The sequence below is a fragment of the Halichoerus grypus genome, chromosome 4 (genome assembly GCF_964656455.1).
Source record: "Halichoerus grypus chromosome 4, mHalGry1.hap1.1, whole genome shotgun sequence".
In the NCBI taxonomy this organism is placed as follows: Eukaryota; Metazoa; Chordata; class Mammalia; order Carnivora; family Phocidae; genus Halichoerus; species Halichoerus grypus.
Window position 1 is genome coordinate 128975927 of NC_135715.1, and position 12670 is coordinate 128988596.

Consider the following 12670-nt stretch of genomic DNA (forward strand, 5'->3'; position numbering starts at 1 on the left):
ATTTCTCAACTTCTTCTGCTGAATCTGGACTTCCTCAGAACCAAACTAGACTCAGTAACCTCTAGTTAGCTCTATAATTGCAACTATAATTTGATAACATTTGTGAGTGAGTACCACGGATATTCTAGTCTGTTCTAAATCCATGTATAATGTAGATGTACATAAAGGAAGAAAGAGGCTCTCAGAGACACACTGTTCCTGAGACCTTTTTTTTTTCCTTAAAGATTTTGATGTTTTAAGATTGTCTGAACAACATCAGCCCACTTTGTTTGCTCAGGCTATTTCTTCATTCAAGTAACTCATGTATAGTATTTCTACACTACCTATTGTCATTGGCCATGGTCTATGATGGTTCATTTCTGGCTATTGTGGAAATAATAAATGAACCACCCTTCACAAACTTCTCTATCCCATCTTTAAGGAAAACTTTTACATTTGTATCTGACATAATGATTTACTTCAATATTTTAGAAGGGAAAGTTCATTAATTCTTTAGAGAAAGTGATTATGTACATTTTAGTTTGAGAAAAATACTAGTGTACAATAATAGTGAGGATTTCATCACCTTTTAAAATTATTGCACTAATCATTTTGAATTATGGCACTGTAATTTTAAAAATAAGATTTTTCTTAAGGCATGTTTATTTTAAAGAATGATTTGTCTAAATTATTTTCTTAAAACCTAAGATATCTTAAAACCAGGACATATAAATGTTTGAGTTAATTTTATTATTAAATAGTTTCCTTTAAGCAAATCAAAAAACTAATAAATATTCATTGTGATTGCTACCAATTATATAGCTATGACATTTTGGATGATTTTCCTGGATTTTTGTGTGTCTTGAAGATATGAATCCCCTGGAAACCAGAAAGTTATTGAAATCTAGTGTAATGCTGATTAATAAGATGGAATGTCTTGAACTTCTTGTGCATAGTAGTATTGGTTTATTGATTAGAAATTTGCTATATTCTTCTAGGATGGATATTCTTTCTGCTAAATTATATACAGTGTGATTATTTAGTTTTATATTTAATGCTTTGTTTATATTCTAGGATTCCTACTGATTTTCCTGTGTCACATTATATTTATACCATGTAGTTAGCTTTACTTTTTGCAAATATAACCTTATGTGACATATTGAGACATGTTTTCTTTTTTAAGGAAAAAATAAGGAGATGTCAACAGACTGAAAAGATGTTTTCAGAAGCATAGAGTCTTCAGAAAGATACTGGAGTTCATGAGATCTCAAGGTTAGCAGTTCACACATTATTATTTTCATGCTTTTACAGATCTGAGATATAAACTGCTCCAAGTTGTTCCTGCTAATGTGTAATTGGATGCTAAGGACACATGTTTACTTAAAATACATATTTTAAAAAGATCTCTTCAAAATTTTTTTAAAAAACTCATTTATACCAGAAATATAATATTTAGTTCACTTGGGAATGGTTAAAAGAAAATATTGTTTCAGTAGAAAACCATTGGTTATTAAAATTTGCTTTGCTTTTTATAAAGGGCAGCACTGTTAAAATAAAAATAAATAAATATTAGGCATCTTTATAAAATTTTATTTCTGATTTGTTAAGAAATGTACACCTACTCTGCAAATTTTTCATTTATTTTGTATCTTTGGCTGCAACATATAGCATGTACACAAATAGTTTAGAAGGATAGCTGATCATCAATCCTTCTACAATCCTTTGAATCCTACTCCCTGACTTTCCCTAAGTACAATCAAATAAATTATGCTTTTGTTGGAAAATGTGGTCTTAATAAAATGACAATTCATATGAATGAGCAGAAGAATATTTGAGGACCTTTTCTATGTTGTTTAGAGTCCTAAGTCTGGAAAAGCAAAGCAAAATAAAACAGCTTATTAAACAACTTATTTAATAATTGCCTACCATAAAATATTCATTTGGAAGTTTGAATTACAGTGTAGGTTGAAATAGTTTATTCTCATGGGATAGCTTGAGAAAGTGGTTGATTTCTACCTTCTTTACTTTGTAGGACCCAATATCAAATATTCATAATTTAAAATGAAAAAGTATTGATGATCTTTTATTTTGATTGCCTTGGTCAGACTTGTCTTCTACATCTTCTACATCTTTTCCTCATTCATCCAAGGGTATATTCATTCAAAATTTATTTAGTACTTACCATATGCATGGCAATGGGTTAAGTGCTTTGGTTGTTTCAAAATGAATAAGATATGGTTCCTGTTCTCAAGAATTGCCCAACCAATATGTTACTCAGAAATTAATTTTATTATTAACACAAGCAACAGATAATTAAAAAGACAAGCCAGATTTAAAAGGGCATGTAATGAATTCTAAAATGCAATGAGAATTATATGGGGATTGTTCATATTTTCACATTATGGCTTTTATTAACCTAGCATAGTGAAGGTTTATACCAATGGGAGTGTTGTTACTCTATTACAACCCACACCCAATTGATGTTTTATGAAGTAGCTCTTTAAGTACAACACAAGTAATATGAAATTTTTAAAAAGAAGCTTCTTTTTTGCCACAACTACAAATTTAATGTTGTAGGAAGTCGTTAATGCAAACACCTATGAAAAGAACAAAGTTGAGCATTGCCTACTTGGTGTTCTTTATTTTTATTCCAATACATTTAACTTCTTTATTAAGCTCACCAGAGAATTAATCATTTCCCCAACGACCTAGAAAGGCATGTATGTAGGTTTGAAAAGGATTGAACGCTATAAACCTCTAAGGGATCCACATGCAAATAGTAGCTGGATGAGTAAAGAATTTGCAGTGGTGTGGGAGTCCAGACTGCTTGAAATGGCACTGCATGCTTCTCATGAAAAGCTTTTAAGAAGGGGATAACTGAAGAAAACAGATCAAATCATTAAAAACAGTAAAATTGTTTTTTGAAAAGTCAGTGAAGACATCTCTTGCTTAATTGTGCCATTAGACAAGTGGTTAGATTAATTTACATAACAACTACAATTATTCAACAAATATTTATTTATCTAGTACCTACTATGTGCATGGGAGCAGCAGTGAATAAAATACACCAATATCCTTGCCTCCATGGAAATTACATTCTAGAGGGTGAAAATATATAAGCAATAAAAAAATTAATTATATATTATGTTAGGTGGTTAGAGTGCTATAAGGGAAAGGGAATAGAGAATGTAGAGGGATAAAATTTTAAAATAAGCCTAATGACTTAGTACTGCATAATTTACACAAAAGAGATAGATACTACCTTTGCCCAAATAGTGCCAACTTTTCTGAAAATGAATGTGATGAAATACAACGCCTACTGGTAAGTTTTCTAAATCATCATTTTTAAAGTAAATGTTGTTAATGTATATAAAATAACTAGTGCTTGTCTTCCTTAATTTCAGCAGAAGGAAAGGATGTATTTTTAAAATGATAATACACTTACTACATGTACATAAAATGTGGTCAAAGAAAGGTACAATTGAACATGGATTAGTCCAATCACTTACTAAAAGGGTAGAGGCTATAACTATTCATCTGTGTAGGGGAGAAAATTAATCCAATTTTTTTAATTGAATAAATATTATGAACCTAAAGTAGTTACAGATGTCTATGTCAATACATATAGATGACACATGGTGTTAAAAAGCTCTATATAATTGTCTTTCTGTTGTTTCATCATCAGTCTTATTATCATTTTAGGAGAGCTCTAAGTACTGGGACTACAGACAGAAGGGAATTATTTAAATACCATCTCATTCCCATAGTACTAATTTTTTAAAGGACACATGTCTTCCTTTGTACATTTAGTAGAAGATATATGGAGATTTGGAAATTAAAATAAATTCATCTATTTGTGATCATCAGCAAATGAGTCATCAAGTTTCTTTTGATGTAATCTGGTTGGGAATCTAGAGGTGTGTATGGCCCAGAAGACCTGTGCATTTTTTGCAACCCATCTAAACCATAGATGAATGTATCACATAAATTGATATTATCTTAAAAGCTATTCAGTATTGACTTTAGTGGTTAGAATTAAAAGGTTTAGCCAACTTGCTATGCAGAAAAAGAGGTTAAATCAATTCTTTTTCAGTGTTAATAAGAAGTTAATAAGTGAAAGGAATATCTAATCATCCAAATAAACAAAAATTGGATTAGGAGGTCTCAAAACCTAATAAATATTGCAACTCCTTCAGTATTCCAAAAGGCAGGTATTTTATTTTTTTTTTTTATTTTTATTTTTTTTAAAGATTTTATTTATTTATTTGAGAGAGAGAGAATGAGAGACAGAGAGCATGAGAGGGAGGAGGGTCAGAGGGAGAAGCAGACTCCCTGCCAAGCAGGGAGCCCGATGCGGGACTCGATCCCGGGACTCCAGGATCATGACCTGAGCCGAAGGCAGTTGCTTAACCAACTGAGCCAGCCAGGCGCCCGGCAGGTATTTTAAACAGCTTATCATCTAAAGTAAATAAATGTCCAGTATTGGAGTATTACAAGAATGATGCAGTGAAGGTCACAATTGTTTAGAAAGTCTATTTTAATTAAATAAGAGAATACTTATTGCATGTAGTGTGAATAGAACAGACAGTCAGCTCTATGAGTTTGACCAAAAGAGGCAACTGGTACTATTTGCTTTGGGAAAACCAAAAGAAAAGAAAACATGAGAGATGCAGAGGACTGGTGGAAGGCCATGGAGAAAATAAGGACATCTTCTTTTTCTTTTACTAAAATATTTTTTAAAAATTTTTAGTTTTTTAAATTTTTTATTTAAATTCAATTTAGTTAACATATAGTATATTGTTAGTTTCAGGGGTAAAATTTAGTGCTTTATCAGTTGCATATAACAAGGACTTATGTAATGTCACAGTGTCAGAGATAAATTCTTTCCAAACCAATATTCATCTTTGTTGCATTCATCTGGAAACTTCAAAGGAAAGAGCTAGAAGCTCTTTTGTTTAAGGATAACTGAAATGTGACTTTTCAAAAGCAAGTGGAAAATTTAAATTCCCTTACTTTCATCCTCCCTATATTTGCTTTATAATAGTTAAACCCAGGAATCATTTACAAATTTGTACCACAAATCCAGTTCCCCGTGGGCTGACTCTTCCATCCTTTCGCAAATCACCACCCAAAAATACACATCTTTGAATCCCACGTTACCTGGCATGCCTATTGCCCTGGGTCAGTCCTTTTCCTCCCCCTTTCTTCAGTGGTTCTCCAGATGATTTCCTACCATTCTCAATATTCCGTCAGTCTTATAAATAGTTTTAACTAATCCAGGTTTCTCAACCTCATCAATATTGACATTTTGATCAGATAATTCTTTGTTGTGGGGGCAATTTTGTGTGCTGTGGGATGATCAGTAGCATCCCTGGCTGCTCCAACCCCCGTTGGAGGGACACCAGAGATACCCCAACCCCCATTGGGAAAACCAAAAAATGTCTCTAGACATTGCCTAGTGTCCCCTTGGGACAAAATTACCCCAAGATGAGAACTACTGAACAAACCCTAACCTCCACAACCTCAATAAACATCCACTCCCTATCAACCAGAAAGCATCCTAAACACCTTCAGCATCTTGTTTTCAATTAAACCTCAACTGAGACATTTGACAGCTTCTCTTGTCAAAATGAAACTTACCTCTGTCTGACCATCTGTGTGCTTTTAGTTTCCTTTTATTTGCTTATGCCTGGCCTTGTACCTAAAATGTGTCTTACAAAATAATGAGTGGATATAAAGCAAGTGAGGAAAATTAGGGAAAGGGAAAAATAAGGTAAAAACAAGATTAAGTCAGAAGTGATGCTAGGTTCAAATGACATAAACCCTTTTCTTGTCACTTCTTTTTCTTTGAATTCAGGGAGACTTGGATCTTTCCATGTTCTCCGAGTCTTGCTTGAAATTTAGCTTGGACACCAGCACCTTACTGTCTACATTTCTACAGCCTGTCCTTTCTCACTGCAACCTTCAATCCAAAGTAGAGTGGACCTTCTCTTCTCTTACACCCAGGCGCAAGAGTGCTCCAGGAGCAAATAATCCACTCTGCAGATTTATGGTTTTCTAATCCGAGTTAGCTCCTCAATAGCACCCACTAATCCTTCACTCTGACCACAGTCAGCCACTATTTCAAAAGTTTATCACCCCACTCCAGCCATACAATCTCCCCCCTTCATTCTCGGTGCACCTGTTATTTTAACAAGAAAATTGAGGTCATTGTGTGGAAACTACTTGTGCCTCCTTGCAATTCCCTCCAGCATCAAACAGCTACATCTATCAACATTCTTACTTTCTTTCCTCCAATCTTAAATGATCGGGAATCCTTTCTATTCAAGGCAAAGCCTGTGTTTGATTGTATTCCCTCTCACTGATGCTGAGGCTTTGGCCATTAGTTATTTCCTTTTTGTCCTTTATCTTCAACTTTTTCTCCCTTGCTCACTCTTTTCCTTCAACCTGTATACATTCTTCAGATTTCTATCCAAAAAAGTAAGTCAGCATACAAAACAAACTGACCTCTCTCTTCACTAGATTTCACAGGCACTACTATCCAATTCTCTCCTCCCAACCCATTCAAACTCTCCATACAGCAGTCTACATTCATTATCTCTGGTTTCTAAGATCCAGTCACTCCTCAGCACAGTGCCATCTGATTTCTAACCCCATTTAGCAGAGCACGCTCTCTCTAAAGGCACAGATGACCTGGCAGCCCGTATCTTGACTGGCTCTCTCAGGGGTATTTGACACTGTTAAGTTCATTTTTCTTCTTCCACATCCTGGACTGTTGTGACACCCCACCTCTTGGTTTGCCTTACACCTTGTAGATCCTTTTGTAAAGGCCCCTTTGACAGGTTCTGCATTCTCTCCTCTCTCACAAAGTCTCGAATCACAAACTCAAATACTGATAAGTGGCCATAGGTAATATAAATGAGTGAAGTCAGCTAATTTAAAACAATAAACAATGTAGAGGCCAAATAACAGGCCCAAAAAAGTTCTTGAAATTTGACTCTTGCTCAAATCACAGTGCTCCCCAGAGATCCACCCTCAGCTTATTGTTCATCTATCCTCCCCATTGTCCCTGATCAAGCCGAACCACTCTTACAATTTTGTTAATTACATAGATGATAATGACTCCAACCTTTTTCTTCGATTAGGCGGCAGAATTACATATTACCCACACATGTCTATAGGATACCTAACAAGGACCCCCACACACACAAACAAATCATCAGAGCAATGAAATGGAATAGAAAGTCCAAAAATAGACACTATATACATGCAATAATAAAATGCAACAAAGAAATAATCATAAGTCAATGGAGAGGCCCCTCAATGAATGGCTATTAACACTCCAAGTACAGGTAATTAATTAGTGTCTGCTAAAGAGGGCGTTTCAAATGGGGGAGGGGGAATGAAGCAGAGAAGGAAAACGGCTTACTGGATAGAAGGTACTAGAACAATGTAACTATTTGGAGAAAAATAAAGTGTGATCTACACATCATATAATATTAAAGTAAAATGTAGGGGCGCCTGTGTGGCTCAGTTGGTTAAGTGTCGGCCTTCGGTTCAGGTCATGATCCCAGGGTCCTGGGATCAAGCCCTGTATTGGGCTCCCTGCTCAGGGGGGAAACTGCTTCTCCCTCTCCCTCTGCCTGCAGCTCCCCCTGCTTGTGCTCTCTCTCCCTCTGTTAAATAAGTAAATAAAATCTTTAAAAAAAATAAAGTAAAATGTAGATAAAGATTTAAGATATTATTTTAAAATATTTTAAATTATATATTTTTCAACATTTAAATTATTATTAAACATTAAATAAATTCAATAGCTTTCAGGTTTTTATGTACCTTTGGTTTAGGAAAGCATTTAAATACTGCAAAAAAGCAAAGAAAAATGAGAAGTCATTTATTCAGCTTTATATTTATAAGCAATAAAATTCACTCTTCTTGGTTATAGTTTCATGAGATTTGATAATTGCACAGAGTCTTGTAATCTTTACCACAATCAAGATACAGAACAGTTCTATCACCCCCAAAATAACCTTGAGCTGCCCCTTGTCAACTCCACCCTCCCCCTGAAATCCCTGGCAACTGATCTGCTCTGTGTCACTATAGTTTTGCCTTTTCCAGAATATCATATCAATAGAAACATACGGAATGTAATCTTTCACATCTGGCCTTTTTCAGTTAGCATGATGCATTTGGGATTCAGTCATGTTGTTATGTGTATCAATAGTTTGTTCTCCATTATTGCTAAGTAGTATTCCATTGTCTGTATGTACCACAGTTTGTTTATCCATTCACCCATTGAAGGACACCTGGGTTGTTTAGCTCTTAATGTTTGGAATAGAGCTGCAATAAGCATCCATGTAGAAATTTTTGTGAGAAACTATGTTTTCACTTATCACAGGTAAATACCCTAGTGAGATTGTGTATCACATGTTAAGTATATGTTTAACTTTCTAAGACACCATAAAACTGTTTTCCAGAATGGCTTATACCACCTTGCATTTCCACCAACGATGTATGAACATTCACTTTGCTCCATGCCTTCACCAGCATTTGGTGTTATCAGTTTTTATTTTATTTCAGTCATTCTAATTGTCATGGTGGTTTTTAATTTTCAGGTCCTTAAGGAATAATAATATTGAGCAATTTTCTCTGTGCTTATTCACCACCTATACCTTTATGAAGTGTGTGTTCAAGTATTTTGAAATATTTTGTCCAACTTTTCAAAAAGACTATTTTTTTAGGGCAGTTTTATTTAGATTCACAGCAAAATTGAGAAGAAAGTCTAGAAATTTCACATATATTCCCTGCCCCCACATGTGCACAGTCTCCCCCATTATTAACAACCCCTACCAGAGTGAGACATTAGTCATAATTGATGAACCTCCTTTGACATATTATAATCAAAGTTCACAGTTTACATTAGGTTTCATTCTTGGTATTGTATATTCAATGGGTTTGGACAAATGTATAATGCCATCATTGTAGTTTCTATAGAGTATTTTCATTATCCTAAAAATGTTCCATCTATTTACTTTCCTCCCCACCCCCACAATCCCCTGGCAAACACTAATTTTTACTGTCTCCATAGTTTTGCCCTTTTCAGTATGTTATATAGTTGGAATCATACAGTATGTAGACTTCTCAGATTGGCTTGTTTCACTTAGTAGTACACATTTAAGTTTTCTCCGTGTCTTTTTTGTGGCTTGATAATCCATTCCTTTTTAGCACTAAAAAATATTCCATGGTCTGGATGTATCACACTTTATTTATCCATTCACCTACCTGAGGACATCTTGGTTGCCTCTAAGTTTTGGCAATTATGAATGAAGCTTCTAGAAACATTCATGTGCAGAACTTTTGCTTGGACATAAGTTTTCAACTCCTTTGGGTAAATACCAAGGAGCACAATTGCTAAGTCATATGGGAAGAGTAGGTTTAGTTTTATAACAACCCACCAAATGAGGACCCCTGGGTGGCTCAATCAGTTAGCCTTTGACTCTTGATTTTGGCTCAGGTCGTGATTTCAGGGTCGTAGGTTTGAGTCCCAAGTGGGGCTCCGTGCTCAGCGGGGAGTCTGCTTGAGGTTATCTTTCCCTCTCCCTCTGCTCCTCCCCCACCCACTCTCTCTAACAAAACAAAACAAAACAAAAAAAGAAAAAAGAACCCATGAAAATGTCATTTGAAGTGTCTACACCATTTTGCATTCCCAACAATGAATGAGAATTCTTCTTGCTCCTCATTCTCTCCAGCATTTGGTATTGTCAGTGTTTTGGATTTTGGCCATTTAATAGGTGTAAATAGTACCTTGTTTTAATTTGTATTTCGCTGATGACATATGATATGGAACACCTTTTCGTATGCTCATTTGTCATCTGTATATATTTTTTGGTGAGGTATTTGTGCAGGTCTTTGGCCATTTTTTAAATGCTTTGCTTCTTTTTGTTAAGTTTTAAGAATTCTTTATGTATTTTTAAAAAATATTTATTTATTTTTAAATCAGAAAGAGAGTGAGCACAAGCAGGGGGAGTGGCAGGCAGAAGGAGAAGCAGCCTCCCTGCTGAGCAAGGTGCCCAATGTGGGACTAGATTCCAGGACCCTGGGATCATGACCTGAGCCGAAGGCAGCCCAAGAATTCTTTGTATATTTTATTTTACTCTATTTTTTATTGAGTAGCTTTCTATTGTTGAGTTTTGAGAGCTCTTTATAAATATTTTGGATAAAAATCTTTTGGGAAATGTGAAATTTGTAAACTTTTCCCTTTCTGTGGCTTGTTTTTTATATTCTTTACTGTTTTTCATAGAGTAGGGGTTTTTGACTTTTATGAAGTCTTATCTATCAAAGTTTTTCTTTATGGGTTATGGTTTTGGTTTTGTATCAGTAAATTCTTTGCCTAACCTAAGGTCACAAGGATTTTCACCTATTCTAAATATTTTATAATTTCATGTTTTACTTTTACGTATATGATTAATTTTGAGTAAATTTTTGTATAAGTTTCAATATTTTGCGCATAGACATCCAACTGTTCTATCACCATTTTTTAAAAAGGCTATCTTTTCCCTATTAAGTTGCCTCTGTACCTTTGTCAAAAATCAGTCATATTTGTTCAGGTCTATTTCTGGTCTCTCTATTCTTTCCCGCTAATGTATGTATTTATATGTTTTCCCATTATCACATTGTCTTGGTTACTGTAGCTTTATAGTAAATCTTCAGATCAGATAGTGTGCATCCTCTTCTCTTTCAAAATTGCTTTGGTATTTTAACTCCTTTGCCTTGACCTATAAATTTTAGAATCAGCTTGTTGATATCTGCAAAAAATCCTGCTGGGATTTTGATTGGAAAATTCATAGATGTATATTAGAAAATGCTCCAAATACAACCTACATAAGAAAAGACACTTGAAAAAATATTTGCAGCATATGTAAGTACAAATGGTCAATATTATTAAAATATAGAGAGTTGTTAGATATCACTGAGAAAATACAAACTTCATTAGGATAATTGGCAAGGCCTTGAGGGAACTTTTTACAAAAGAAATTCTGGTGACCTCTAAACTTGAAAAAGAAAATGTTCAACCTAACTAGTAGTCAAAGACACTTGATAAATAATGCTCATATAAACATATAAAGCTTTGGGAAATAGTGTAGCATACTGACAGAGAGCATCATTTTTAAGGTCAGACTGAACTTTGAGTTCATTTTCCACTTACCTGTGAGGTTTTAGGCAAACTATTTTTTTAAAGATTTTATTTGTTTATTTGAGAAAGAGAGAGAGTGCATGCACAAGCAGAAAGAGAGGCAGAGGAAGAGGAGAGAGAAAATCCAAAGCAGACTCCATGCTGAGTGTGGAGCCTGACGTAGGGCTCAATCCCACAAGCCTGAGATCATGACCTGAGCTGAAATCAAGAGTCGGAAGCTTAACTGACTGAGCCACCCAGGTGCTCCAGGAGTTAGGCAAACTTTAAGCTTTCTGATGTTCAGACACTTTACCAGTAAAGTAGATACAGAATCTACTTTGATTTGAGATTTGTGATGATCTACACATCATATAATATTAAAGTAAAATGTAGGGGCACCTGTGTACATGGTAAACACACAAATCTTAAATTTATCTAATGTTATCATAAATATATCTAATACTGGTGAAGATGTGGAGAAATGAACCATGTCCCACTATAGGAATGGACAGGTAAATTGGTTCAACTTTTCTAAAAAACAATTTGTTATTATGTATAAATGACCTTACTCTCTGTATACTCTTTGACCTAGGGATTCCAAATTTTTAAAAGCCTTAATGAAAAAGTCAATTATGAACACAGAGCTATGTATACAAAGATGTTTACTGAGATGATATTTAAATTAATGAAAATGAGAAACCTCTGCGTGTCTGGAAATAATGAATTAATTAAATAAATTATTAAATATCCACACAAAACAATAATCTGAGGTGGTTAAAATAAAAGTTTTTCCACAACATAGTTTATTATTGGAGACCTAAGTGAAAAAGGAGGCTATAAAACAGCACTCACAGTGTAATGCCACTATGCTTTCAAATGATGTGTAATGCATGGAAGAAAGGATGATTATGTAAATGCATATGTATATATGTGTATGCACAGGCACACACACATGTAATAAAACTGGTTATATCTGGGTGGTTAAGTGTAGATTTAATTTATTGTCTTCCTGGTATTTTTCAGTAGTCTCCAAATTTCCTCAAAATGCATCTTATTATTATAAGAAAAGATAACTTAAAATATGAAGTATGAAAGGATAGAAAATCATAAACTACTATAAACTATAAAAAGATAAATAGCCAACTACTTAAAACATTTCATAGGTGACAGTGAAGGGTGATTACCCTTATTATTTAAGGAAATCCACAAATTAATAAGAGCATCAATAAGGCTCCATAAAGAAAATGGGGTAAAAGAAATGAAGGAACAACTTGCATTAAAAAAGAAATATAAATAGCTAATTAACATATAGAAAAGTTCATCTTCAAAAGTACTCAAAGAAATGGGAATAAAACGTAATTTTATACCTATCAAATGAGCAAGATTTTTTACTGCATATCTGTTTCACTGACCTATCCTCTTAATGGAAATATGCTAGGGGCAAAATATGTCAAGAAACTTTCATATGCTTATGCTTTCTTAACTTAAACAAGCAGTAGATTTCCAGACAAGAGGAAATAT

General features: G+C 34.2%; 1 protein-coding gene across 3 annotated transcripts in view; it reads left to right on the forward strand.

Annotated features, from left to right (window-relative positions):
- Positions 1-12670, forward strand: part of CSRNP3 (cysteine and serine rich nuclear protein 3) — a 198369-nt gene that overhangs the window by 47607 nt on the left and 138092 nt on the right. For all 3 annotated transcript variants that reach the window (XM_036090418.2, XM_036090417.2, XM_036090419.2), the window contains one exon: positions 1163-1251. In XM_036090418.2, the coding sequence (XP_035946311.1) occupies positions 1239-1251 (13 nt within the window). In that variant the 5' untranslated portion in view covers positions 1163-1238. The remainder of the gene's footprint in view (positions 1-1162; positions 1252-12670) is intronic.